This window comes from Haemaphysalis longicornis, unplaced genomic scaffold, assembly GCF_048455015.1.
Source record: "Haemaphysalis longicornis isolate Haplotype H1 unplaced genomic scaffold, Haemaphysalis longicornis Haplotype H1 scaffold_9, whole genome shotgun sequence".
NCBI classification, from domain to species: Eukaryota; Metazoa; Arthropoda; class Arachnida; order Ixodida; family Ixodidae; genus Haemaphysalis; species Haemaphysalis longicornis.
This window is the reverse complement of record NW_027526460.1, coordinates 32,342,940-32,370,936: the sequence shown is the minus strand read 5'-3', so window position 1 is coordinate 32,370,936 and position 27,997 is coordinate 32,342,940. Positions and strand designations below refer to the sequence as shown.

The window sequence follows — 27,997 nt, the reverse complement described above, 5'->3', positions numbered from 1 at the left end:
CGTCAAGCCATGAAAGCCAGGACATGCGCAAATGAACCTGGTGGCGCACAAAACCGGCTCTCGGGTACCCGGACGGGGGGCCGCGCGCGGAAGACCTGCAAGAGCAACTGCGGCCGCGCGTGTCAGACGAGAGCGACGGACTGTCGGCGCGTCACAACCACGGCAACCAGCGTCCATTGCGGACGCTCGTCACCGGACAGAGGCCCAAGGCAACGAACACACCATCGTGAGTGAGCCGCAACATGCCGTCACTTGCTGGACGAGCAACGCTTCGCTTGCCGCAATGGTCAATGTTCGCGATTTGCGCGATCCCCCTATGTACTACGGCGCATTACTGGCTCACAATTTATTTTTCGTTTGCCTTTCATCTTTGATTTGTTTTAACCGGCGGGGTGGCTAAGTGGCTGCTAAGTGGCTGCTGGTGGCTAATGCTGCTGAGGACGAAGACGCGGGTTCGATTTCCGGCTGCGACGGCCGCTTTTCTGACGCAGGCAAGAAGCAAAAACGCGTGTGTACGAGATTTCGGCACACGTTAAAGATCCCCAGGTGGTCAAAATCAATCAGAAGCCCTCCGCTACGGCGCGCCTCATCGCCTGCCAAGCATCGCCGCCTTAAACCCCACAATCAATCAAATGGCTTCGTCAGGCAACAATCGTGCTAGCTACCTTGTTCGAAGTTTTCTGTACTTGTGTTCCCTACCATATCCCAAGTTTTATTGCTCTCTCTCTCTCTCTCTCTCTCTCTCTCTCTCTATATATATATATATATATATATATATATATATATATATATATATATATATATATATCGGATTTCAACCGTTCAACCGGCGGGCATTTTTTCTCCACTTTCTTTCTTCCCAAATTTTTTGTCTGTTTCAATGACCTACCACATCCTACCCTTTGCTTTCCGAGGTTTTCTGGACTACCAACCATATATATATATATATATATATATATATATATATATATATATATATATATATATATATATATATATATATATATATATATAATAGGACATGAGGGGCCTGTTGAAATAAGACAGAAAATAAGGGTTGGTAGTCCAGAAAACCTCGGAAAGCAAAGGGTAGGATGTGGTAGGTCATGGTAGGATGTGGTAGAGTGAGAGGTGGAGAAAATCAAATGCCAAAGTGTACTGTGAGGGAAGGTCCGGGTTTGAAGTTGACGGAGAGTGATTTCATCGGCTTTTGTTAGAGACGGGTGAGGTGGAGGGAAGGTGCGACGAGAGAGCTTGTAGTGTGTGAGTATGTCATTGTAGGTGAGTAGGGGGTGGGCATCCAGGGTGGTAGGAGGGGGATCGGGGGCAATGGCCCGGTGTACCACTTCTCGGGCCGCGTCATGCGCCGCTTCATTGCCGGCCAACCCACAATGGCCAGGGGTCCATAAAATGTGGCACTCCTCGGGGAGGTAAGTGATGCGTTCGATGATGCGTATGGCAGTGCGAGGGAGTAGACCTATTTGAAGGTGTCGGCAGGCTTCCTGCGGGTCCATGATTACTGTCACGTAGTCGCGACGAGTGGGGGTAAGGGACAGCGCAATGGCTATCTCTTCCGCTTCAGTTTGTGTTGAGGCTCGCGTGGAGGCAGTGGCGACGGTACGTTTTTGACTATCTACAGTCGCGACGGCGTAAGTCGATCGGTTGGGGTATGGGGATGCATCGACGTAAAGCGTGTCCGGCAGATGCTGGTAGTGGGTGCGGATGTAGTTGGTTCGCGCGGTGCGACGACCATCGTGGATGCCTGGGTGCATGTTCCGGGGTAGCGGGGCGACTTTAATGCGAGCGCGTAGTAGGGGGGGAAGACGTGCCAGGTGGTGAGGCTGAATCGGGGTCGGATAGCCCAGGCGAGCTAAGGTACTACAGCCAGTGGGTGTAAGCTTAAGGCGTTGGAATTGCGAAGTTTGTTGAGCTTCGCACAGCTCTGTCCAAGTATTATATATTCCCAAGCGTAAAAACACAATAAGGTGTTAGTGTAAGTAGAGGTGTAAGTAGAGGTGTTAGTGGGGAGGCCGAGTGCAGTTTTGTATGCTTGCCTAATTAAAATGTCAAGTTTCTTGTGCTCTGCTGGTTTGAGGGACAGGTAAGGAGCTCCGTATGTAAGGCGACAGATGAGGAAAGCTTGAACCAGACGGGCAGTTTCAGCTTCTTTGAGACCAGTACGTTGGTGGGTGATGCGCTTAACTAGTTGTGCCAATTGAGTAACTGTGCGTTGAAGTGCGAGGATGGTGTGCGAGCCGGAGCCATCTAAAATAAATTTTTTGTGCCACTGACATTTTATTTAGGCACTGTGAACAAACGCCCCGCGAAATCATGGAAGCGTTCCACATAGCAGAAACAGGAGAAAAGTCTCAGCCAATGTGTCTTCATCCTAAATAGATTGCATATGTGCGCGGGCCTTGACTGTTTCTGGTGTCTATCCAGTTGCCTTATCACCGTGGCTTTTCTAAACTTCTCTCACTCATGCGCAGTGTTTTTCATTGTTTTGTGTTAGGTTTTATATTCACCCTTCTTGATATTAAGCTTTATTGTGAAATCTGAGGCTGTCCTTGTGTTTCACTTCGTTTGATTCGTTTAAGTTCACCGTGGTTTCATCCAAGATTAAGCCTGTCTCTCATTTGCCGCCTATCTCTCCCGCCATCGGGCCGCTGCTCCGGGTCGGGCGCTTGCAGATGGGGGTGCTGTTTTATTTCTAGCTCTTAATTAAGGTCAAAACTGGTCACCCCGCGAAGACTGCCCGAGGTAGCGTAGTGTAGCTTTTGCTACAAAACTGCAGAACAAGCAGAAAGGACGAGCGCTGGGCGAATGAGACAGTGTGGGACCGGCCTGATTTTCATACATGCGTTATCTGCCTTGGTGCTGTTTTTCCTTTTAAGACAAAATACGTTGTGCCTACAAGGTGGAGGGATGCATTTTCTTCAAAAACAAATAAGTGCACCTGATGTAGTGACACTAGTGCGCACCATACGCTAACAATTTTCCCTGCTATATCTATTAAAAACCGAGAACTTGTCCGCTATACCATCGCGAAAAACCGTCGCTTATACCAGGAATCAGGGCACTCATTTCCTTTGCATTGATGATGAAGATGAGGGGGCTTAACCTGCCGAAACTACATACGCGACGAGTCGCACCATAGTGGAAGGCTCCGGATTAATTTTGACCCCCTGGGGATCTTTGACGTCAGCCTTAATATCAAACACACGGGTGTTTTCGCTCACTGTTGCACACACATGGCTATCGTCGCGCTGTGACCAATAGGTTTCAGCTGATGTCACTTAAATGACTCCATGAAAAAAAGGACTTATACGGATTTATTTGCCCCATCCGATATTCAGTACACACAATTGTGCTTGTTCCACGACCATCATAAACAACATAAATATTGGCGGTTTATATTCGATGAGAAACAACAGACGCAAGCTCGAGATTCCTTTGAACCCATGGCTTGTATGTCTGTTTCGCGCATTTCCGGAGCAGAAGCTGCCCAGAATAATGCGCAAAAATCAAATCACAGCCCATTTCATCTCACGAGAAAGAGGGTCGAAACACGACACTTTTTACAGACGCATGAACAGGATAACAAACGCGTCTTATATCCTTTCCTTTAAGGCAACGACAACGAAGTAAGATCGACGTCGACTTCCGAATGACGCGCTCGTGGCACGATCCGCTGCTCCCTTTCGCTGCAGCGGACCGTGTGTTCACCAAACGATATTGGTGCACAATAAGTATTCAACGTCTCCTGAGAATTCAACATTTTTGCTATATACAGGGGCAAAGTTAACACAATCGAAACAGCCATGGGGATTTATTTCTCAAGGAGGGTGCGGAAATTTTTTTACTTTCTTACCGCGCGGTATTTCTTGGAAGATCTGTTCAGTATGTGACTAGCACTCGCGCAACTATGACAAGCACTCTGACTGAAAGTCTATTCCCGAGCATATTTATCGTCAGCCTTACTTAGGCCGCCATAAAAGTAATGTTTTCAAACGTGTAATGAGTGAAAAATGTGTAAAGACGCCTTTTCCACTCATATTTTTACAAAAACGTGGAACGACTTTTTTTTTTTCAAGCTTCACTCTTCCACACTTCCAGTTAAGACATGGCTGCGCGAAAAAAGAATGTCTATTCCTTGATCGGACAATTGTCGCATATGCAATCAACCAGAGGCAATTGATCATTGTTTTCTGTTGTGCCGTCATGCCGTCTTATTCTTGGACGTTTTGAAGTGGACTCTCAAGAAGGACGTGGCAATTATTTCGTACACCATTTGGTTGCTGCCTTTTCTTGATGTTAATCTGGCACCTTATGACGCTTTCGTAGTGTTGGGTTTGTACAGCTTGTGGCAGTGCTGCATGACTGAACGGCATGCGGAACCTCCCAGGTCAACTTTATAAGTCCATTTCTTGTGAACTGGCTGCGTTATTGAGGAGTGTTTATGCGGTGCAGAATGATCCACCGGACTGCTTGCCCGACTTTTGAAGGATGCAAACTGCGGTCGGACTTATGTGGCTGTACATCGATGCCTGGTAGCTTTTGTATTGTCCCTTGATCGTTCTGTGATCGTGAGTGTGTCTAACGTTTTGATGCATTAAAGAAAGATATTGAGCAATCGGATAGACGTCGGCTCCATAACGCAACCGTCGATTCTGACCACGAAAAGCGTTTTTTTTAGGTGCTTCAGGTTTCCCTATCATCGTCATCACCTCCATGTGCCCTTTTTGGAAACTTATTGTGTAATGTTGTCTTTCCTCTGAGAATTTTGGTGTTGCGATGTACCGCGAACGTTAGCCGTGGAAAGCTTCGCTTTAACAACCACACAAGTGCGCGTTGGCGCATCAATTCCATGGTAACGTGCTTGTTTGTTACAAAACAGACATTCGGGCGTCAGCTGTAATGCGACGCGAAAAATTCTGCCTTAAGTGCACGTTGATGCCCCTGTTTCCCGCGTTTTCACAAGAGCACGGCTTGTGGCTTTTTGCTACAGTATAGCCACAGTTCGCTGGGTTCGGATGAAATGATGTATGATTGTGGCTTGCATACAGAAATAGATGCATACCGAAACCTCGTGCATGCCGAAACCCTTTCAACGCGTTTACATGGGAGACTTGGTTTACTGAATTAGCTAGTAGCAGGGCCCTCACGAGTGTTCTTTCAAATTCCGCGCCACAGGACACGTGTGTATCAAGTGAACGCGCACATTCACGTGCGGAAAGAGTCACCAACCACACGACGAGCACAGTCTATTTTTAAGCCGCCAGAGCTCCGAGTAAGCTGCTCGTTGGGGCTACCACATTACTGTTGCGTGATGCGGTGACACGTCCTCAATAGAGGAAGTTTGAGGCGGATCGTGTGCACGAGGGGTGGTGGTGGGTGGAGACCGGAAGCGAAGATGCAGCAGGCTCACGTTTCAAGCCGTTCTGCGGCCCGAGTACTGTGCGCGCTCATATATATCTACGACATCCGTTTTATCGCGTGCCTTCTCATTACAAACGCAGGAGCGCCAGAAGCACCCTCTTCCCTTTCGAATTACTTGCAACTGCATTTTTGGTGGTGTCTCCACAGTAAACTGCGCCATGGCGCCGAAACTACGCTCCCCATTAAAGCGTGGGCCACGGGGAGTGAATTCGCCGACGAATTTCGCTCAACGGCAACAGCCGCCAGGGGGCGAAGCGGTCCCTTCGCGCGCCTATACACCACATATTCTAGTTCAGTCTACAATAGCCGAAAGACTACTTTCCTTCGTCTATCAAGTTGCGGATGTATCTTTTCTCTATAAGCTGTGCTATTGCAGAGCCATATCGCCGACGAACTGCCTGTTTGCGTCCGCCCTTTCTCGCTTCGAGTTCGCTCCGTGTGGGCCGCACTTAACAACGACATGTGCGCCCTACCATGGCTATGGTCCTACCCATTCTCAAACACAGATGACCTTGCGCGCAACAGCTGCCGTCATATGTCGCTTGCGTAGTCCGGATACCTCTGCTCGTCTTCCATAAGACTTCAGTCTATATACCTACTTTTTTATTACTCAAGCCGCCTGTTCTCGCCAGAACTAATACGTATACCATGCAGGCGGCCAGCATCTGTGGTACGTGCGTACCACGTTCTGAGCCGCCTGACGGCTGTGAATGCTCGTTGCCGTATACTTATGCTGTCTCGTAACTTGGTGAACCAGCGGCGCACACGACTTAGGGTTGAATTAAGGTACAACCGGGGCTTCTAACTTCGGATTTCTTTATACTGCATGGGTCGTACTGAATAACATTTTAATTCCGCCTGCATGAATAGTACGGCCTCGTCGATGGTGCCGCTTATTATCGTTGCGTTACCAATACGAAAACGATGCCGGCAAAAGTGACACGTTATGTGGTCTCAAGAAAGAAAGTGTGTGAACCGAGCGGGAGAGGAGGAGGGAAGCGGATCACGATTGATGCAGAGGCAATGGGCGCACATCGACAGCCAATCAGCCTTGCCAGCAGAGTGATGACGTCAAGTCTAGGCGGCGGTGACGGTGGCGCTGCCTCCGCGCTGCTGCGGGCCCAGTTTCTCGGGTATGTTCGAACGTGTGACGTTGGCCCTGGTCACGCGTTGATGCGTTGTGTGAAATGGAGTGCGAAGCGAGTGCATGGCAAAGTAGCCGTCGAGAGAAAAACGGGATGGAAACGACGGCGGCCGCACAACTCAAGGAGAAACAGGCAATGAATGCCGCCGCTGAACGAGTAAAAGTGACCACTGTGACAAGAAGAACGCAAAGCATAGCTGGCGTGGTGCACGGGCGAGGCTCGTAAACGCACGGCGAAAGACGCCGAGTCACGGGATTCTGAAGTCGGAGGAAAGAGTACGCGTCCAGCCTATCCATAAGTTCCTGAGGCCGAGGTGTGCGATGCTAGTGCGTTCCGAAGGTTCCACCATTAGATCTTCCACTAACATTTGTTTTGTTCAGTTACCATATAATGACACCTGCTGCTCTTCTTTCGAACATCAAATTCGCTACAATATTTCAGGAAAGAAGTCTCATATAACTCATGCCCGCCCGACATAAATGTAGGGCTGCAGGTGTTCTTTTTTTAATTTCGTGGCATTTTGCTGCTTTGACCACATTCGCGAGCATTTCTTCAAAACAATTTCAGGTGCTACAGATGTTACCATTCTACAAAAACTTCCTTTTCTGCGTACAGGCTACCGTAACGGGACGCTAGTTGCGACGGACGATGTGATTCCTCACGCTGAAAGGCCGTACGAAACACTTAATTTTTATTTTCCTCACCCCGGCTGTCAAGTTTGTAAAAGAAAACGAGAACCTCCCCCACATAACAGTGATATGGACCACCGGTCTCTCCCTCTTTAAAGGGGATGAGCCGGCTCATGCCGCTGCCCGCGACCTTACGCTCCGGGCATTCTCAAAGGGTGAAGAGGGCTCGGCAGCGCCCACCACCTATCCTTTTTTCCCAGTCCACTGCACTGAACTCCTTTAACCCTACCCCCCGTCTAAACTAGAGTACCACGTCCCCGACTGTCACTCTGCCTTTGAGATGCACGCATGTGGCGACGACTTCAAACCAATACCTTCTACAGCATCCCTGTTCTTTACCACAAACCTGCTAACACCCCCCTACATCTGCCCTGCCTACGACGTACCGGGGTCCCCATACCACCTCGTATTGGAATGCCCCACTACCTATGCCCTACAATTTCTTCTTCCGGGACAGAGCTGAGGGAGGGCGGGCTGACTAGATGGCGGGTTGAGAGCAAGAATTCCTGGTCAATCGCGCCCGAGCTGCAGCAGTCGCCCGCTGCTTTCTGGAATGAGAAGATGCTACCGACTCTTTTTTTTCTTTTTAATACCGGCTCAACGAAATATTTCTTTGTCTTCCTCCTCTTGCAGAAGATGTCGCCACTTCCACGCAAGAGCAGCCAGGTGCATCGGGTTTCTTCGCGGCTATCCAAATTTCAAAGCAGGCGCCCACGCATGTCTGGAAATCACTCAGCCACGAGCGGGAAGGGTGTCAAGGCTGTCGTAGCCACATGTTGGTGATTACATATCGTGTGGCACGTAAGACCGTAACCATCCCGGTGTGGCTGAAACAGAATATTTGTCAATCTGAGTGAGAAATTTGCGAATTACTTAACAGCGATCAGAAAAATGCAGCACCGTAAGCCGCGTAATTAGAAGATTATCAGCTCCACAAGTACCGGACAAGGCATCCTACCTTGTCTCGTTCATTTTTTATCTTAATAATTCCCCAGTTATAACCTTAACAAATTACAATAAGTTTGGACAACGCTGTAGGTCCTTAACTTTCCGGGGTGACTAGCTAGGTGTCTAAGACGTGCTGCTGTGCCCAAGGACACGCGTTCAATCGCGGCCGCGGTTGCCGTTTCTCTGATGCAGGGGTAAAACGGGAAAGCCAGTGTGTGTGTCTAGATTTCGGCCCACATTAAATGCCCCGTTGTGAAAATTCTTCCGTACCGCTCCACTTCAGCGCGCCTTCCACCAAGGTGCAGCCTTGGCGCGTAACCGCACCTTTCTCCTACTCTGCCCCACACCCCCCTTCTAAAAAAGTTTTGTGTAGGTCCCTCATTGAACTAAATATTTTAAAGCAGACAGCAATGAGCAAAAGTCGTGTTAATATGTTTATAAATACCTCTAACTAGAAACAAAATTTTATAAACAACACTACATTCACCTGATCATCATCACCATCATCAGCATAGTTTAGTCTACTGCAGAGTGAAGGCCAATCCCACGGACCTCCAACCGTTCTGCCCTGCGTGCCCGAAGTCCATTCTTTGCAACAGAATTTCCTTATTTCTTCCCTCTATCGAGTTAATGGCCTTCCTCTCATTCCAGTCCCGGCTCTCCGTATCCACTCCATCACCCTGGGGGTGCACCGTTTGTCATTTCATCATACAATAATAACACGGGGCTTGAATTGGTCAATCTGGGTAACAGGAGAAATCAGTTATATACTCCCGGTATCCCCAGCGCACCTTTTTAAAGCGAAGCTTCCTTAGTCTCACTGGTGGCGCTATGGTAACCGAAACGCACTGCAGGAAGCCCAACAATGGGAAGGCACATAATGATGATGATGATACTGATGATGGTCCAGCTTCCAGCGTCGGAATCGAACCTGTATCCCTCCCCTTATGAACACGACGCCTATCCGATTGCGCCATCATCGCATTCTGGTCGCTGGTATTTCATTTGTGTTCGTTGCGCGTGCGTTGGATTTGAGCTTTGGCTGAGTCGAAGCGAACTTTGGCGGTTTGGATTTTGGGCTTCGGACTTTGGAAGCGTGGATTTCAGACTTTTACTTTGACTTTAACTCAGATTTCACAGAGAAAGCTTCGCGTTTTTACCACCTTTCTTCTAAGGATGAGCACCCCGCACGGGGCACCTTGAGTATTCATGGTGACGGTGTTGGCGACACCGCGGACCCCGAGCCCCCAACATAAACTGTAACCTACCGTGGTGATGTGTTTAAAGGTGAAGGGTAGAAGCCTCAAACGGTGGCCGTCGGAGCCCAGGTCAAGCTCCGGCGGATGGGCTCCCTGTCTGTCTACCAGGCAGGGAGCTCCGGGACCTCTCAGGCTATCAGGGTAAGGTTTGAGAAGAAAGTACCCCCGTCCCCTGCTTCTATTACATGCCATATGGTAAATCGTAAAACCCCCCCAAACATGATCGGACCTTGAAAAGGGTCCGCACCGAAGAATCTTTTCCACGTCTTCCTGCCATCAACTCAGCGAAACCTGACAACTACCCACGTTTTTTGGTAGTTGAATCGGTTGACAAATCCAAGCCTCTTTCCTCACAATCTGTATTTCTTGTATCCAAGTTTCTTGAATCTGTCCTAGGCAACACATACAATGCTAAAAAACTAAGAACTGGCGAGGTCCTAGTTGAGGTTAACTCACAGAAGCAAGCCACAACTCTCATGAGCCAAACCCGCATGGCAGACCTGGATATCAGTGTCACACCCCACCGCAGCCTCAACAGCTCCCAGGGTGTGATATCTGAGCCAGACCTCCTAACCGAGAAAGAGACCGATCTGCTCGAAGGCCTAAAAGATCAAGGCGTGACAGCAGTAAGGCGCATCGTCATTAGGAGAGATAACAAAGAAATAGCCACCAAACGTCTGATTCTGACTTTCGACCGCTGCACACTGCCCGAGCATATCAACGCAGGTTTCATCCGTTGTTCTGTCCGGCCATACATCCCGAACCCGCGGCGCTGTTTCAAGTGCCAGAGGTTCGGGCATGGTACCAACTCCTGTCGTGGCAGAACAACATGTGCCAAATGTGGGCCAAATGATCATCTATCCGATAACTGCACAGCAACCAACCTTACCTGCCCGAATTGCCAGGGTCCACATGCAGCATACTCTCGCGCCTGTGAAAAGTTTCAACTAGAGAAGAAAATAATCAACATCAAAGTCACTGAAAACATCACCTTCCCCGAGGCGCGAAAGAGGTTCGCCTCTTTTCCCCTGGGGAGGTACGCCGACGCAGCTCGCCGGGGGGCGGAGCGGCGTCTGGTTTCGGCGGGGACCCAGTACCGCGAGTCGGACTTGGTCCCGCCCCCGCCCCCCCCCCCTGCCAGGGTTGCCTATGGCAGCCCAACCCGCCTCCGCACCGCTCGCTGAGCCAGCAGCGGCTGTGGTGGCATCCACGTCTGGTGGGGATGCTGCTGCACCCACCGTTTCCCCCTCTCCACCGGCCCGAAGCACACGCAAGGGCCCGGACGAGATGGAGACGGAGGCGGTCGCAGCGACCCCCTCCCCCTCCTTACTGCCTGTGCCATCTGGGGTGCTCCCCACGCCTTCGGCACAGGCAGCGCAGGCAAAGAACACCCGAAAGGGTACGACGTCAAGGGGGCCCAGTCCGCTGGGCACCCCCTTGCCTTCAGATGACGACATGGACGTCGAGCCCTTCCGGCTTTCATCGCAGCGGAAGGAACGGGCTGCGACGTCCAGGTCAGTAGAGAAGGTCAGAAAACCCCTTCCAAGAGTGCAAGCCCCGAAAGACCCTACATAAATAGTCACACTCCAGTAGCTCTGAACACATAATGGGAAGAGAAAATATTGTTCAATGGAACTGCAGAGGCCTTCTGAATAATCTTGACGACGTTTATGAGATTCTGCATGCCAATCAGCCAAGTATAATGTGTGTCCAGGAAACACATCTGAATTCCAAACACACAAATTTCTTGAATAGTTACATGGTATACAGGTATACATGGTATCCGGGCTGCACACACTCTTCTGGCGGTGTTGCCATAATCACCCGCAAATCCTTACCATGCCACCCTGTCACCTTGAACACCGTCCTTGAGGCTGTAGCCGTCCGCACAATAATATTTAATAGATTAATAACGGTATGCTCCATATACATTCCTCCTGATGTTGCACTTACGAGCTCCGACTTCGAGGCGCTGGTAAACCAGCTGCCCGAACCATACATTCTAACAGGCGACCTTAATGCTCACAACTCTCTTTGGGGCTCTTCCAGAACGGATGCCCGAGGTCGCCTGATAGAGAAATTCCTGACATCTTCTTGAGCATGCCTTTTCAACAATAAACAGCCTACATATCATAACATAGGACACAACACATACTCATGTCTTGACTTGGCTATTGGCTCCGCAGTTCTCTTTCCTCTTCTCGAGTGGGGTGTGGGAACTGACCCATATGGTAGTGACCACTTCCCCACCTCACTTAGATATATAGGTAAAGGCCCAAGCAGTTCATCTTCCCATAATAGGTTCAATGAAGCACGAGCTAACTGGAACACATTTACAGAGACATCGAAACTACACCACACATCCATAGCACACCTACACGTAGATGAAGCCGCACAACTCCTCACGGCGCACATCCTCGACGCCGCCGAAAAGTCTATTCCCCACGCCTCTGGTGCCCCGCGCAACCAGCGGAGGCCGTGGTGGAATGAGGACTGTAGGCGGGCGCGAGAGGCCCAGAACAAGGCGTGGGGTGTCCTTCGTCGGTACCCCACGTCGGGTAACCTCATTTTGTTCAAACGGGCCAAGGCGTTAGGAAAACGTGTGCGCCGTGAGGCAAAACGAGAGAGTTGGCGCTCATTCATAACATCTATAAACTCATACACAGACACACGCAAGGTATGGACACGTATACGCAAACTCAAAGGACAACATACACACAGCCTGCCCCTGGTCAGTACAACAGGGGACACACTGGAAGACCAGGCTGACACACTCGCACAACACTTCCAACACGTTTCCAGTTCAGCACACTAAACGAACACTTTCCTGAAGTATAAAGCCTCTTGTGAAAAGAAGTCCCTACACGACAACAACAAATCACAGACTTCTTACAACTCTCTGTTTTCACTACATGAGCTGAGGGCTGCTCTGAGCACGTGTAAACCCTCAGCTCCAGGCCCAGACAACATTACATACACAATGATACAACATCTACACGCAGACACACTTGAAGCACTTCTACATCTATATAATAAAATATGGCTTTCGGGGCACATTCCACACTCTTGGAGGGAGGCCATTGTAGTTGCTTTCTTGAAGGAGGGAAAGGACCCGTCGTCCCCCTCAAGTTACCGTCCAATAGCCCTGACGAGCTGCCTGTGCAAGCTCTTCGAGAAGATGATCAATCGCAGGCTTGTGTACTTCCTCGAGTACAATGATCTTCTCGAGAGCTGCCAGGCAGGCTTTAGGGTGGGGCGATCGATGAACGATCAACTGGTTGCACTTGACTCATACATCAAGGATGCCTTCGTGCATAAGCAGTACTGCTTAACTGTCTTTTTCGACCTCGAGAAGGCCTACGACACCGCTTGGCGTTATGGGATCCTTAGTGATCTCAGGTCATTCGGTGTTTCGGGTAATATGTTGAACACCCTTGTTAGTTATTTGTCGGAGAGAGCGTTCAGAGTAAGAGTTGGTTGTGCACTTTCAAAGGTTCACGTCCAAGAAAATGGCGTGCCGCAAGGAGGCGTGTTGAGTTGCACTCTCTTTATCGTAAAGATGAACTCTCTTGGAAAGGCACTGCCACCAACAATCTCTTATTCTATGTATGTAGACGACGTGCAAATATCTTTTAAATCATGTAATATGTCAATATACGAACGTCAAGTCCAGCTTGGTGTCAAGAAGCTTGCCGGCTGGGCAGACAAGAATGGGTTTAAATTGAATCCTGCAAAAAGCTCCTGCGTTGTGTTCTCCAGGAAGCGCGGGGTCCATCCGGACCCAGACATTACTCTGAATGGCGTGTCGCTTCCTGTGAACAAGGAGCACAAGTTCTTAGGTGTTGTGTTTGACCAGAAACTCACATTCATTCCACACATCAAGAAACTTAAACATAAATGTCTGAAAACAATGAATATACTTAAGGTTCTCTCCCATCAATCGTATGGTTCCGACAAAGAACTCCTACTACGGCTCTATACTGCTTTGGTTGGGTCTCGTTTAGACTATGGTAGTGTGGTATATGGGTCGGCGTCCAAAACAGCGTTGCGAATACTTGACCCAGTGCTACACTTGGGGCTACGGCTTGCGTCGGGTGCTTTTCGCACGAGCCCTGTCGAGAGTCTGTATGCCGAGTGTAATAAGTGGAGCCTTGAGAACCAACGGACGTACATGGACTTACTTTATGCGTTTAAACTTTCGTCGCTGAATAACCATCCTTTTTATCCTGTTTTTAACGACACATCCACATCTGTTCTTTTTGTAAATCGCCCATCCGTTCCTCTGCCCTTTTCACTTAGAGTGAGAGAGCGAGCCTCGGATCTGAGCGTTTCGTTTTTAGATGTGTACGGATCAACCTTTTCAGACATTTTACCTCCTTGGAAAGTTCGTCCTGTGTCCTCCGACCTTTCTTTTATGAAACTTGACAAAAATCGGGTACCGCGAGCTGCAATACTGCAGCACTTTCTGTCTCTGCAGTTTAAATACCCACTTGCAGAATTTTACAGTGACGCGTCTAAAACCTCCGCTATGGTCTCCTGCGCTGCTCATGGTCCGAATTTCAGTGCAGCCAGAACCATGAGCGTCCACACGACAATTTTTTCAGCAGAAGCTCATGGGATTTTGCTGATTGTACGACACATACATGAAAATCAAATTCCGAAGTCTATCATCTACACAGATTCTTTGAGTGTTGTTCGCGCACTGTCATCGCATACACCCCCCAAAAACCACATAGTTAATCTTGTATTTAACATTATCATGTCTGTGTATGCAAAGAAGCATCAGCTGCTCCTCTGCTGGGTTCCAGGACACGCTGGGATCGCTGGGAATGAGTTGGCAGACGAGAGGGCAGCTGCTGCTGCACTCAGGAACACTGTAGACATAACAACCGTACCGTACACAGACCTCAAGCCACACATAAGACAACACCTGCGCAGAACATGGCAAACACACTGGGACGAACAGACAGACAACAAACTACATGTAATAAAGCCACACTTGGGACGGTACACAGCTGACTCACGCAACAGACACACGGAAGTCGCCTTGGGTAGGCTACGGATAGGGCACACGCATGCAACTCACTCGTATCTGCTGACGGGATCTCCTAGACCCCAGTGCAGCAGGTGCGGAGAGGCCCTATCCGTAGTACACATACTAATCACAAGCAAGGCACTTCACACAACACGACACAAACACTTCAGAGAACTCTACAGACAACATATTCCCCTACATCCATCGTTTTTCCTAGGTGATGATGCCATTGTTTCCGTGAAACGTGTGTTTGAGTATTTGTCCGACGTCAAGTTTTTAAACCTCATTTCCTATCACGCATCATGAAATCTGGCCCTATACACCAGCCATGCTCATTGTCGTGTTGTGATTTTACTTTTGTTTTTGCTGATTTTAGTTAGTGTTTAAGGTTTCACCCCTATCATCGACTATTGTTTTGGCGCTCTTTGCCCCAGTTGGCCTTGCGCCATAAACATCCAACGATCATCATCATCATCTAAGGATGAGCAGTGGGAGGGTCTGTTGACCAGCTCCAACCCGGATCATCAACATTTGGTAGACCGGGTGAGACAGGCTGCCAAGACGAGGCCCCCCACCTGGCAGTCAACCCAACAACATTGACTGAAAACATTAAATTTTTTTCCACCTCCTCTCCTAAGAAGGAACTTTCTGGTTTTTTTGTTGTTTTCTGTTTGTTTGTCTTGGCTGTAAAGAATTCGATATGCCAGAGAGTGGCAAACCAAACTGCGCGAAGAAAAGGACGTTTCGGCGGTGGAGGAGGAGATAGCCTTTATCGCGGCAGGAAGTGGGGAAAGTAGGAGTAGAAGGTGAAGGCTTGGAACTTGGGACATCTTAACTGCGGACCGAATGCAATAGCTGCCTATCCAGATCGCATATAACACGTCTCAAATATTAAATAACAAATTAAGTTTTTCGCTCTTATACGGTTCCACACATGCGTTAACTTCTCTGCGCTTCCTGTTGCCATTCGCTTGTGGAGTAGCCTTCCCGAGAGCATTGCTTCCGAAAACAATCAGGAAAACTTTCGCCATCTCCTTCACGAGCATTTTCACAGTATATAATTAACGGCGTCATCTTGTTTTTTTCTTTTTTCAGTAGGCAAGAGGTTCCGACCTGTTTTCTATTTTTTTCTCAATGTATGCCCTATTTCTTGCTTGTTTTCAGTTGTATTCAGCTTCCTTTACGCGCGTCACAGGTTCATGGTATTCCCAAACTATGTTAATTAATTCACGCTTTCTCTCTCCTCAAATTTTACTGCAAGCTTTGTATGTCTTCTTTGATTTTATTTGTCTGTATGGACGCATGATGTATCTTTGCGTTAATTTCCCACAGTGTGCCTATTTGGATTTTTTTTTTGTTTTAGTAAAGTTTGCGTGTATTGAATTTCTATTTCCTTTGAATATCTGTTCTGCCTTGCGTGGGCTTCCCTGCCCATTCCCTTCCTCCCCCCTACCTGTCCTTTGGCCTTCATTTCTAATAAAGTTTACAACAACAACCACCCCCTCACTCAATGCCCTCGGGCATGTGAGGTATTTTAAGTAATGATGATGATGAATAAACTGTATTGGAGACCAGGTGCTGATGTTAAGGCACCCGCCCGGTGGGAGGCTTCCTTAGTCCGGGATGCCTTGGGCTATGTTGGCCATCCGTGCCCCCTCCACCAATCGTCGCTGGTGTGGAAGGTCGGAGCTGGTCGCAGCTCCACCCACTGCTCATAGGAAGGGTTGGGGTTAGGGGTGAGGGAAGGGGATTGCTGGCACTCCCATACAATGTGGTACAGGGTGCCTGGTTGGGGGCAGGATTTGCATGTGGCATAATATAAGGTGTGATACATGGCATGTGGGCTCCTTGAGAACGCTGGAGAGGCCGCTTGGAGTGAGGAGAGCAGGCTCACCACTTTAAACTGCTCGCGCTAGACCGCTTTTTAGAGAAAAAAATCACGCCATATCCACGGAATGAATGATGATAAGTGGGGCGAAGCTCGAGAGGGGGAGATCATCGGTAACCGTAACTCTCCCGTGAAAGTTCACCCATTACATCATTAAGAAAGACGTAAGACTGTGTGCGTACATTGTACAAATCAACTTTTATTTTGTTCTTTTATTTTGTTCTTGTTCGTTTGTTGTTGTTGTTGTAGTCGTTGTCCCTACAGTGAACTCGGGCTACGGGGCTTCGGAGTCAATGCTCCCAGGCCCAGACCTGGTGAAAGACCCCGCGCCATCGAGGACTACCCCGCACCTCCAGCACAATTTGTCACGTAGGATGGGACACAACGGTAAAGAAATAACTTTTATTTAGGGCGAACTTGTGCCCGAACAAGACGAGAGGAAACGAGCAAAGGTCCTTGCGTCTCGTTCGATCTCCGAGAACGACTGCCTGCGTTCGTGGCGTGATCTCTTGCGTGATCTCCCCCTCGCAGTGCACGTGCGCTCGCGCCTCCGTTGGCGAACACAGACAAGCTCGCGCTCCCGGTGCCGAGTTTGCGCTGCCGGTTGCAGCCAGTTCTTGCGCGTGCAACGCGGCCCACTTTGCGACATCTCCGAAAGCATGCAGCGGTCACGTACCACGAGACACAAGGGATGGACAGACCCATGGGTTTAGGAGCTTCGCCCATAAAATGTGAAGCTCTTAAGATAAACCAGGGTAGCAGGCATTCCCCTCGCTCGTTTCCGTTGAGGGAATCCGGGCGGTCGAGAGGGGATACGTGGACTGAGAAGAAAGCCCGTCGTGAAAACAGGAAATAACCCGGGTGTTTAAATAGAGGGATCGTGAGGCACGTCATTTGAGGTTAGATTGACGTAAGGCCTCACCCAGCCCGCACAATTGTGCGGCAAATCTGGAACCGTCTTTGTTTCCGCAACTGCCTCAATAAGATTCATCGGAAGCGATATGATAAGGCTGGGCAATGTAGGAACGAGAGGCAGATGCGTAGATACAAGAGCAACGCGGAAATTGGATCAGTCGATTGTTATCTTGCGCCTGTGATACTTCCTCTTTGTCTACGTCTCTGGCATTGTAGTTCTGCTTCATGAGTACAGACGCGCCAGCACAGAGATATTGTTTAAAAAATCAATCAGGGCATAAAATTGCGTCAAAACAGAAGTATCTGTGCTGAAATCCCGTGATGCACTTAGCTGCGGGGAAAGATAGAGGTGTAGGAATTTTCGTTATGGGGACTAACTTTGTGTATTACTTTGTTCTCTTCAGGTTTTAAATGGGCCATGAAGATGTAATACAACTTCTTTTAATATGGAAAAGAAACTGCCTTTTGAAAACCTAATCAGCTTCGTTAGGCTCGAAAAACTCCCTTTTAAGAAGAAAAACGCAACGCCTTAATTCCCGCCGTGACCAGCCAATGGCCTCACTTTCGAGCTCCTTTCGCAAACCTCGGTTGCCCAGTTTGCCACAGCAGCGATGCAATAGCAGACATCCACCACTTGCTGTGGTCCTGCCTCGCCTTGCGTCCGACGAGGATGCGACATCTTGCGGCGACTGGCCTCCGCGTAGACGCCGCCACCGCACAACCCGCGTGGATACATGGGCCGTAGCATCGTTCCCTCCTAGACTTCATCCGCGAAGCCAACATTTTCATGTTCCTCTAATCGCCCTTCCTCGTCATCAACTCATACCTCTTATCTATGCCCTGTGGAGACATAAACGCTATAAACAATGCAACATATACACTCCAATTTAGCGCTGCAGGGATACAATATAAACAAAGGTGGTGTAGTTTGGGCAAGCACTGGAAATACATTGTAGCGTAAGCTACACTGGCAGAGGTTGAGCAGTTTCGCGTGGGCCTTGAAGGGCCGTACTGCGCAAGAGCGAGGAGCACTAGATTGGATTGGATTCGATTCGATTGAATTGAATTGGATACGATTTGGATTGGATTGGATTGCATTAGACTGGATTAAATTGTATTGTATTATCCCCACATTCGCCGGTATGCGGATTCTAGAGGTGCGACGTCATAGCCGCGGCAGACGCACTGACATCGGCGCGTGCCCAGCTGTGCGCCTCCGTTGCGCAGTAGCCATGTCTGACGCTGCTCCGGAGCCAATTGATAGCCGTATCGCGTGGCTCCTGGAGAGCCGTGTTGCGCATGCGCGAGGAGCATTGACTGGATTGGATTGGATTGGATTGAACTGCACTGAACTGGACTGGACCTGACTGGACTGGACTAGATTGGATTGGATTGGATGGGAAATCGTTTAGCAGCACTAAGAATGATCAGCTAAGCCTAGACAACCAGGAAAGCTGAGAATAACCCGCTGAATCTTAGCTCACGCTACGTATACCCTGACATAGTCGAGCTAAGCCGCTGCTAATTTTGCTTATTAGTGTGAATTGGCATGTTTGCATTCAAATGATATGATTAAATGATTCCAGAAGTCTCATCACAATCACCTGGTCGAGTTTCTTGGTGGTGGCTCATGCCGGCGGCCGCCAATGGCATAAACAAGATTCGGTGACGCCGTTGAGACGTCGCCGGGAAGTGGCTGGGGAGCAGCCACGGCTTCTTGAGTTTCCTTTATCACCTTGAGTATCTGTTCTGAATTGTTTCCACTGGTACCGGCACAGAGAAGTATTTTAATGTACCAAACTTGCAATTTGTTTTCAGGGCCCCTTTAAAGGAGCCTTGAAGACAAAATACAAGTTTTTGCTATTCGAAAGTTTTCGTGTTCCATAGCACCCCCAGCGCTTGTCCGAATGCAAACCATGCGAAATTTGCGCGCAGCTGTGTAGCTGTTTCGAATTTATAAAATATGTTGGAGCCGAGAAATTCAAGCAGACATATATGTATTGTTACATTTTATGTAATGTACGTTTTAGAAAGAATACGGTATGAGTGGCGTAGATGGCGCGGACCATCTGACTCGTGCGGAACATTTCACATCAACCGCCACAAACCGAGCGGACCGCGGTGCGACTTCCGCGCTAATAGCATGGAGGAAAGAAAAGTTTAGGAGGGAGCGTCACGTGAATATTGTGAAGCCTAGTCATAAAGAATAAAAAGGAAAAACTGATGGGAGATGCCCCACCTCACGTGACAGGCAAGCGGTAGTTCTTTGCGCCTCATGCGGCCGCCCGCCTGCCCGCGCTCGTGTGCGTCGTTCCGTGCGGTTGCCGAACCGTCCGGGTATTCGGGTTTCGGCTACGAGTCCCCGTCCGGGCGTTGCGCGCAGCGCTGCCTGCAACCCTAAATGCGCAGCAGGCTGATCGTGCAGGCAAAGTGTTCGGACGGGAGAGACAGAAAACATCTTTATTTATTGAGCTGTGGGATCCGTCGAAGTTCGCGCCGCAGTCGAAGTGTCGTGTTCCGCCGCCGTGCAAAAATGGAGATGTCAGAGTACGACATCCGTGCCTTACATTTTATCTCACAAAATACACTCACTTCCTTGGTTCTGGTCATTGTATCTTTTCACCTTCCAGGCGTAATTTAGCGTTCGTTGCCCATATACCTATCGCACGGATTGAGCACTACTGGACAACCAGCCGCGTTCTGCCTGCGACGCGAGGCGGAAAATGATTTGTTCTTCCCGCGCCCGCTTCAGTGGTTCTGCACCTTTTGTTTTCAAACGCTCTGAAGGAGACAGCAACGCAAAACAGACGTCGTCACGACAATTGTGGCACGTACAACGTGCCACCCCGTGAAACACAAGTTGTCTTGAAAACGTCTTAAAACAGCCTGAAGCAGCTACATTCGTCTACCTCTACGTGAAGACATCTTGCAAGCGTTTACCGCTAGCAGTTTTGAGAAGTTTATTTGTAAACGTGTAAAAAATGTCTTGCTGAGAACAACACAAGCTTATGCTACACCAAAAGGTTTTAAAAACGTCTCTTGAGAGAGGTTTATCTGGAAATATGGTAAAGAAGTGTTTCCCGAGCCTATTTGTTTTTTATGCGTCTTGACACTTTGAAAACCACTCATGATAACTTTACTAGAAATGCCTTCCTTGACATTTGCGCTTAAATATGTCTGAACACGCCTTATCTCAAAACAAATTTAAGCACATACATGCTCTACACTTCTATAGTAAAAAATCCCGACATCTAACTTCAGCAAGAAATCACCTACATTGTTTATCCCTACTATGCTTTTTTAAAAACATCCAAGCCAGATTATTTCTTTGTGATCCATTTTAACCGCCGTGGATCTTCAAATCTGCCGATTCAATGAAATCACTGCAGCTATTTTTCAGGTTTAGGCCTTGATTGTTGTAAATTGTGCTGCTAAAACCACATTACTTTTAATTTGCGCTATCTCTGGTCCTCCTCGCAATTCATGAATTGCACCGTATGCAGTACTGTGAGGGCTGGGCGTGGAGGCTGGGGCATTCAGGTGGCATGGCGAGGCGAATGGGAGTTATTTAAAGGAAAGTATTTATTTGAACGTTATACAACACGATTTACCACCCGGAGGCAGGCACAAATGAATCACAAACAAGCAAGCGTGTCCCAGACCTCGCATCGGCCTGGAGCTGCGTGGCGTAATGGCACTGAAGGTGACGCTAGTGATCTCCCAATGACTACAGCACATGTGGCTGGCTGCTCGCACCCCGCCCCACTTTGGTTGACCACGTCTCGCGGACAGTAATATCCGCACATTGTCCACAACAGGCACAACACTCATACACGCGGGGGAAACACTGCCGCACGCTTCACTCGTGCACCAAGTCATCTAGGTGGCTAGACAGCCAATAAGCGCATTGTACCGTTTAAGCTGTGGCTGCACTGACTGCAGAGGTGAGTCTACACTGTCCTGCTTCCTTGCACTGGCAGTTTCATGCACACTGAAGCGTGGTGAGGGCCTTAGCCTTGGCTTCGAGGTTCGTGAAAGGCGTGCCAGTTGTCCTTGGACAGGAGGTTGCCGACACCCTCTCAAATGGAGCTGCATGTGGCACACAGTATGCCACAGTTGCTACGCAGGAAGTCCTTGCTTGTTTTGTAGCCAAATGCTGAATGGTCGATGCTGCTGCCAAACTTTCGGGCATGAGCTTAGTCAAGCTGAAGTACATCGATGCCACTCACGAAGTGGTCAGCCAGGTGCGGCACAAGTTGTCCTTGGTCTCTTAAGGTACCACAGATGGCTCGAGTTGGGCGTTGGCTGCTGCACAGGTCGCGGCTGGTTGGCGCTGTTGACGGACTTGGAACCTGTAGGTGGCTGGCTCACGAGCGTTTTTCACTTTTTCTGTCCATGGACAAAGCTTTCGGCATGCTGGGCTTGCTGTTGGCTGGGCTGAAAGTAGTTGGCAGGTGGTTCACCGACAGTATGAACTCTTTCTGGCTTTTGAAGGAATTCTGTATGTGCTTGACTTCTCTTGTGAGAACTGGCCTGACAGAACTTGGTTTCGCCACCCACCCGCGTCAAGCGTAAGGCATCCGGGAGGCTCAGAAGGAAGCGGAGGGGGCCACAGAAGCCGTACTGTTTGAATGGAAGCTCCTGGCCTTTACTCGTTTTGAATTCGCGCAGAAGCTGTAGAGTTAGCGGTTGCTTGGCTGCGATGAGCAAGGCACGAATGATGGCTTTTATTGTAGCTCATTACATTCCCCTTTGAAAGCCATGGTTCACTAGGGCCCCTGAGTTTTCAGGAACTGCTTTCCTTCTGCATCGTACCGGTATGAGCTCCGATTGTAGGGCAACGCGCTAGCAGGTAAACACGGAGCTTCATATCAGTTATATGGTCAAGATCATCGCTGTGCCAAGCAAAAACAGCTGTGTTCCGCCAATGTACCTTTTATAACTGCGTGCTGGCTGGGAGTGGGCTGGATGCGAAGCGGGACGACGGAATATTGGGGTGATGGCGCGCGAACACCGCGTCGGATGCGACGGTGTCATGCGACAGGGGCACTTCTTGAGGGCAATGTTTGGGCTACTAACACTTGCTATGGCGGCTGCTCTGGCAAAGGCAACGGGTCATGTTGCAGGCAGTCTTTGGCACTGTGTCTGGCAAGGCTAAGTACCGTGGCTGGGTCTAGCGTCAAAGGCACCGCGGCGGACGAGGCAGATGCCTTCGTTTCAACCGTGGGGCTAGCTTCATGCTGCTGCCGAATGTCGGCTTCCAGTCACCGAATGAGCTCTTCTTTGAAACCGGCAGTGTCCAGCTGTCGCCGTGCCAATTCTTTCCGTATGAGGTCGATGAATAGGCGCGAATTGTCACTGAGACGAGCCGCTCCCACACAATTCCCGGCATGATATTCCACCAAGCCGGATACACGCAGGCGGTCACACACAAAACACAATCTTGCTGGAACGTCCGCCAGCAAGATTGGCGGACGCTCCAATTTTGCTGGTGGTCTAGACCACCGGCCCTCTCAAGAGCACCAGCACACCTTTGCCCCCCCCTCTCCCCCCAAATGTGTGTGCATCAGGTAACCCACACGCGCGCTGATGTAATTCTGCCTGGATCCACAACGGTTACGTATACATTCTAAAATGTCACATGAAGGAAATTTTGAGCAATCGTCAGCGTTACTTCAGTAACCAAAATGACAGAGAAATGATCAACTTCGCAAGTTTAAGCCACTCTATCATGTTGTAGCCTCTTCTGTGTCGATCATGTTGTATCCTGTAGCCATGCTTCAGTTTGAACATCAGGGCCTCTGTTATCCAATGGAATACTTTAACTGTGTCATTACTGTCCGTTTCATGCTGAAGCGTGGTAGTCTGTAGCATTTATGTATGCGTGACCATGTCATTACGCATGTTTTCTTGGTGCACTCCGGGAAACAAAATGCTGACTTGTTTCGAGCATCGCATCATGCCCAAAGGTCATGCTGGGTCTGTACGACTGTCCAATGCTCTGTTTTTTGGTGGACTAAGGAGCTTCCCAACATAATTTCCATTTGCCGTGTCACTAACGAAAACTACAAAATTCTTATGCGCCCTATACATTCCAAAACCGTCCATACTCTTACACTGTAAAGACTAAACCGGCAGTCTATATTCGGTTGAACAGTGGCAATGCACGAGTGCGCTAAAAAGTTTGTCATTTCAATAATGTTTGAAACCAAACTGGTAGAACCTTATTATGATTCCTTCCTCAGTCTTACGACAGAATTCCAAATGTGGCAAGATTTTGCTCGACTTGCACAGGACATGCCGAACCGCAAGAGCATGGTCAGACACCGCCGTCTTTGTGTTATTATTTTTTCTTGCCAAATTTAATGTTTGATATGGCATTGAATAATGAACTTAGCAGTGGCTTCCTATGCCTTATCCAGGAGTGGTTCTTACACTTAAAGGGATGGCCGCCCCAGAAAAGTTACTGTATAGTACGAGCCTTCAGGTAGGATGCACGAAGCATTGAATACTTGACAGAGAATAATGCAACTATTTCAGAACCCCAAGAGGGAGCTCAGCACAGCAGACTCGACATTTGGGCTGTACTGAAATGTCGACCAGCTTCTCATGTTCGCTCAGAGCTCTGATAGAAGCTACGAGATGGGCTGCGTTAGACTCAAAACAGAAACGGAAATCACAACTGGCATGGCTTGACAAATACCGATGGCTGAATTATTCCGCTTTGCGTGAGGGGTAATCCTGCCATGTTCATGTAATTTTCGCCATTAAGTGCTTATATCTGTGTGTTTAGGGTTGGTATTTGCTGAAATTATTGCTAGCGATATAACGCTTCTTGCATGCATGATTCATAGCCTGTCGTTTTTTTAACAAAGCACCTGCGCTACACATATATTTGTAGTGCAGGTCTTATCTTAAAAAGAAAACGAGCGGCTAAAGTAACGCAAATTATGTTATAACGTAAGTGCATAAATTCGATGCAGACTGCACAGAATGAGCTCCATTGGCCTTACACTGGAAGCTGCTGTACGGGAGTAGAATGCTTATATGCCAAAAATTTTCTTTTGCATTTTGGACCAGAACAACTAAATGAAAAAATCTCATTCTTGCTGCAGAACTGTGACCTTCCCAAGAGAAAATAGTAGTTGGTACCACTGTTTAGTGGTTAATTCCCAGCTGGAACTAGCTGGTACCAGTAGGGACCAGCAAGGACCAGCTGGGCCCAAATGAGAATTTAACCATACACCACCTGGGACCAGTTACATTTTCTCTTGGGTTACCTTCGGAGTCGAGGTATGGCGATGATCCCGGGGACGTGGGCTGGTCACAGTCGGGTACACCGTGGTTCACCTGAAGTCGCTCTATATATACATGTCGCAGGGCCGCCTGGAGGGCTTGGAGCTGGGCGTGCCTGCTGCCTGTTTCGGGCAAAGGTTCCGTGCCTGGGGAGCCCCGTGTGCGGACGTGACGGATCGCGCTAGGCGAGGGCTTTTCACTGCTCGGCCCAGAAGGTAGTGCTGGTAGCCCGTACATGCCTGGTAATGGAGAGGGCTCATTGGTGTGAGTATCCCCTGCCCTTGCCACCAGCTGTTCACTCCCTGTGAGATGCACGCGATGTGGACCAGATGGGCTGGTTCATAGCCATTTGCGGCGCTGTTGCGGCAATGGCAAAGCTTACGTAAAACTCCTCTCTGTGGTTACCATGCACACGCAGGCTCTCCATCGTGGGCGTCAGACTTGGACTGCGATATGCGAAGGCCCTGCACGCGAGGCTGGGCGCTTGGTCGCCGCATCAACAGCCTCCTGGGATGCTGCAGAGGTGCCTGCCAGCTGGCCCCCTCTCTGCCTTCTCGACGTTGTCCAGGAGGCGCATAGGTACGATGCTCCTTTGGTGCGCTCCAGTTTTAACGTAGTGAGGCTCACCAGCCCCGTATTCGGAAAGCTAACTTACCGAATGACATAACAAATTCTTTCGTAAGGGCCGTAAAAGGTAGCTTGAGAGAAAGCCAGTGTGCATTTCAAAAGTCATCCATATGAGAATTCAGTGGCCTTGTCGAAGTGGAGCAGTGAGGTTCAGTTAATGCAGGGGGAACGAACCTTAGGGGGTTGTGGATAGACAAGCAGGTTGGCTAAGGCGGTGGTCTTCAAGGGGGCTGGGGGATCGTGTGTTAACGGTGCCAGTTGAGAGTAAGCGTATTGTAGAGGGGTTGGCTGGAAGGCGAAGTGTTGCTCTGTATACCCTAGTGCTGTAAAGCTTGATTGATTGTATCGCTTAACCTGCCGACGCAACGCAGGCGACGAGGCGCGTTTTTTAGGTGCGGAGCATCTTAGGACCTCACAATGTCCGTCCCCATCCGTGCGCATAACATTTAAAATCGCAAAAAAATCACACAGGCACCGGCAGGATTCGAGCCTGTGTTTGGTAGACCAGACAGAGGAAGTGCAAGTCGTCTTACCCATTGGGCTACGACCGCAGGTTAGTACCCGAGAGCTAAACGGCTTACTCCCTCGCCTATAAGGGTGTGGAGTACCTTAGGACCTCCCAATGTCCGTCCGCGTCAATCCGTGCGCACACCATCATTAAGTGAAAATCTGTAAGGAAACTATCTAAAAGGGCACAAGAGCACTCCAAAACACTCGACAACAGGCACTAACATAATCTAGCAACGAGAAAACGCGCAAAAGCACCGGTGTAGTCAGGTTGTGATCAAGTTGTAATACACAGTGACTGCATCGAACTACGCTAAATGGCGCTACGCGGAAACACAAGATGGCGACGCGGTGCACCGCGTATGTAAGCGGGTTCTGAAAATCCCATTCCCTCTTCTCGCCATGGACGGAAACGAACGTAAGATGCGTCACGCTTCTGCTAACGTCTATGAAGACAACGAGCTTCCCCGAATACGAAACCGCGGCAAGCGGAGGCAAAGTGACTAAAATGGAATGACGGTCGGGGCGCAAATTGGATTTCACTCGGGGTGCAACTTGGATATCACGGTCCCCGTACTCCGCACCGTCGCCATTAGCCACTGAGTTGAGATGCTGCCATTTTTTTTAACGTGCGCCGAAATCTCGTACACACGGGTGTTTTTGCTTTTCGCCTCCATCAGAAAAGTGGCCGCCGCGGCCGGGAATCGAAGCCGCAACCTCGTAGAAGCATGACTGAAAGTCTATAAAACTAATTTCATGTAATCTGTGGTACCTAAGGATCCTTATCGGCCTGCTCCCTTCACTGCTATGGAGCTGTAATAAACCGGGTCGCCAGCCCGCAGCTGCTTCCGTTCGACTGCTGCATATGTGTAACTTTGGGGTTTTCTTCTTGTTCTTCTTTGTTTTTCAGATGTCGCATTCACTTGGCTTCAGCGCGCTGGCCTTTTTCGACAAGTCAGGACACCTCTTTGAAGTTCCAAACGCGAAGCGCGTCCAAGCCTGCCCGTGTTCTGTACAAGCTTGCAATCCTTCACGCCGCCAAAACATGACGTCATAGCATCTCGCCATGTCGCTCATCTTCTTGCTTCAATTGCGAAAATAAAAGAGTTTTCTAAATATTTTCTGCCTCTATCAAGGCTCCTGAGCTCGCTGGCTACGCCAGCTTGAGCACAGTGGCGTGCATGTACAAAATTGAAAAGAAAACATTAAAAATATGAATATAAAAGGGAATTTGGATGGGAAACTACGTTTTAGAACAAACCCTCACTCACTAAGATCTGTGAATACGAATAAATAAGATCACATGAAAACTCACGTCGAAGAGAAAACTTACACACGTGATGTGAACGTTTCCCTCAAAAGGTCTGACATTACACTGCACGCAAGGGAGCAAATTCTGACTTTCCTAGGCGTACCTCTCCAATAAACATATTTCTTTCTCTCTTTCTCTCTCGAGTGCAAGGACTGACACCCTTCTGCGGGGCTTATACTTCCACAGTTCCAGTGAAAATTTTAACTAAAGAACGCTTGAAAAGACCCCCTTTATCAGCAAAAGATTTGCCCGATAACATAAAAGTTCTCACCCTTCGAGCCGAAGTATTCTGCACTATGGTCAAAAACACGGCAAGTTTGCTGAAAGGTCCGCGGATTTCTAAATTACTGTCTCCGTTAATTAATTACGCGAAACTCGGTAATGCGTGGCTAATTACAGCTTCGCAGGCTTGTGGATGAGAGGGGGCGTATATTTTGAGCGTCCCGAAAATCTTTGGCCTGAACGGGCGTTGTCTAACCATTCTGAAGGCACCAAAAGGCGCAAGAAAGGCGCTAAGAAGCACGATTTGCGTCGCCGTTATCAGGAAAATCTTTTGCTGATAAGGGGGGTCTTTTCAAGCGTTCTTTAGCAAAACTTTTTTCCCTCAAAGGGTGCAGGTATAGCCCTGCAAAAGAGAGTCAGCACGTACACCCTCAAGGGAGTCAAAGTTTACACCTTTTCGCGCAGCCTAATGTTACGCCATGGTTACACCTTCGAGTGAAAAGTTTTGCTAAAGAATGCTTGAAAATACCCCCCTTATCAGCAAAAGATTTTCCTGATAACGGCGGCGCAAATCGTGCCTCTTGGCGCCTTCCTTGCCCTTTTTACCGCCTTTTTTTTTCCGCGGAGCTACCATGGTTGCCAGACCACGAATGCCCTCCCCGCTAAAAGAGCGGCTGCAGGTTGTCGCCAGTTTATGGTCGCGGATCTGTCACCC

At 49.0% G+C, this 27,997-nt stretch overlaps 2 protein-coding genes across 4 annotated transcripts in view; one reads left to right on the top strand and one right to left on the bottom strand.

Moving 5' to 3' along the window:
* LOC144152436 (uncharacterized) overlaps nt 1-27,997 on the bottom strand; it is a 294,334-nt gene that overhangs the window by 10,125 nt on the left and 256,212 nt on the right. The window lies entirely within an intron of this gene.
* On the top strand, nt 17-26,837 carry LOC144152435 (uncharacterized). 3 transcript variants are annotated; one of them, XM_077683704.1, is made up of 4 exons: nt 17-226; nt 24,699-24,829; nt 25,033-25,193; nt 26,659-26,837. In XM_077683704.1, exons 1-4 carry the CDS (start codon nt 32-34, stop codon nt 26,718-26,720), a joined length of 549 nt encoding a protein of 182 aa, XP_077539830.1. In that variant the 5' UTR covers nt 17-31; the 3' UTR covers nt 26,721-26,837. The 3 variants fall into 3 exon arrangements, 2 of the variants coding, with proteins under 2 accessions (XP_077539830.1, XP_077539832.1); XM_077683706.1 differs by having other exon boundaries at nt 58-226; nt 24,699-24,878; XR_013319164.1 differs by lacking the exon at nt 24,699-24,829 and having other exon boundaries at nt 55-226.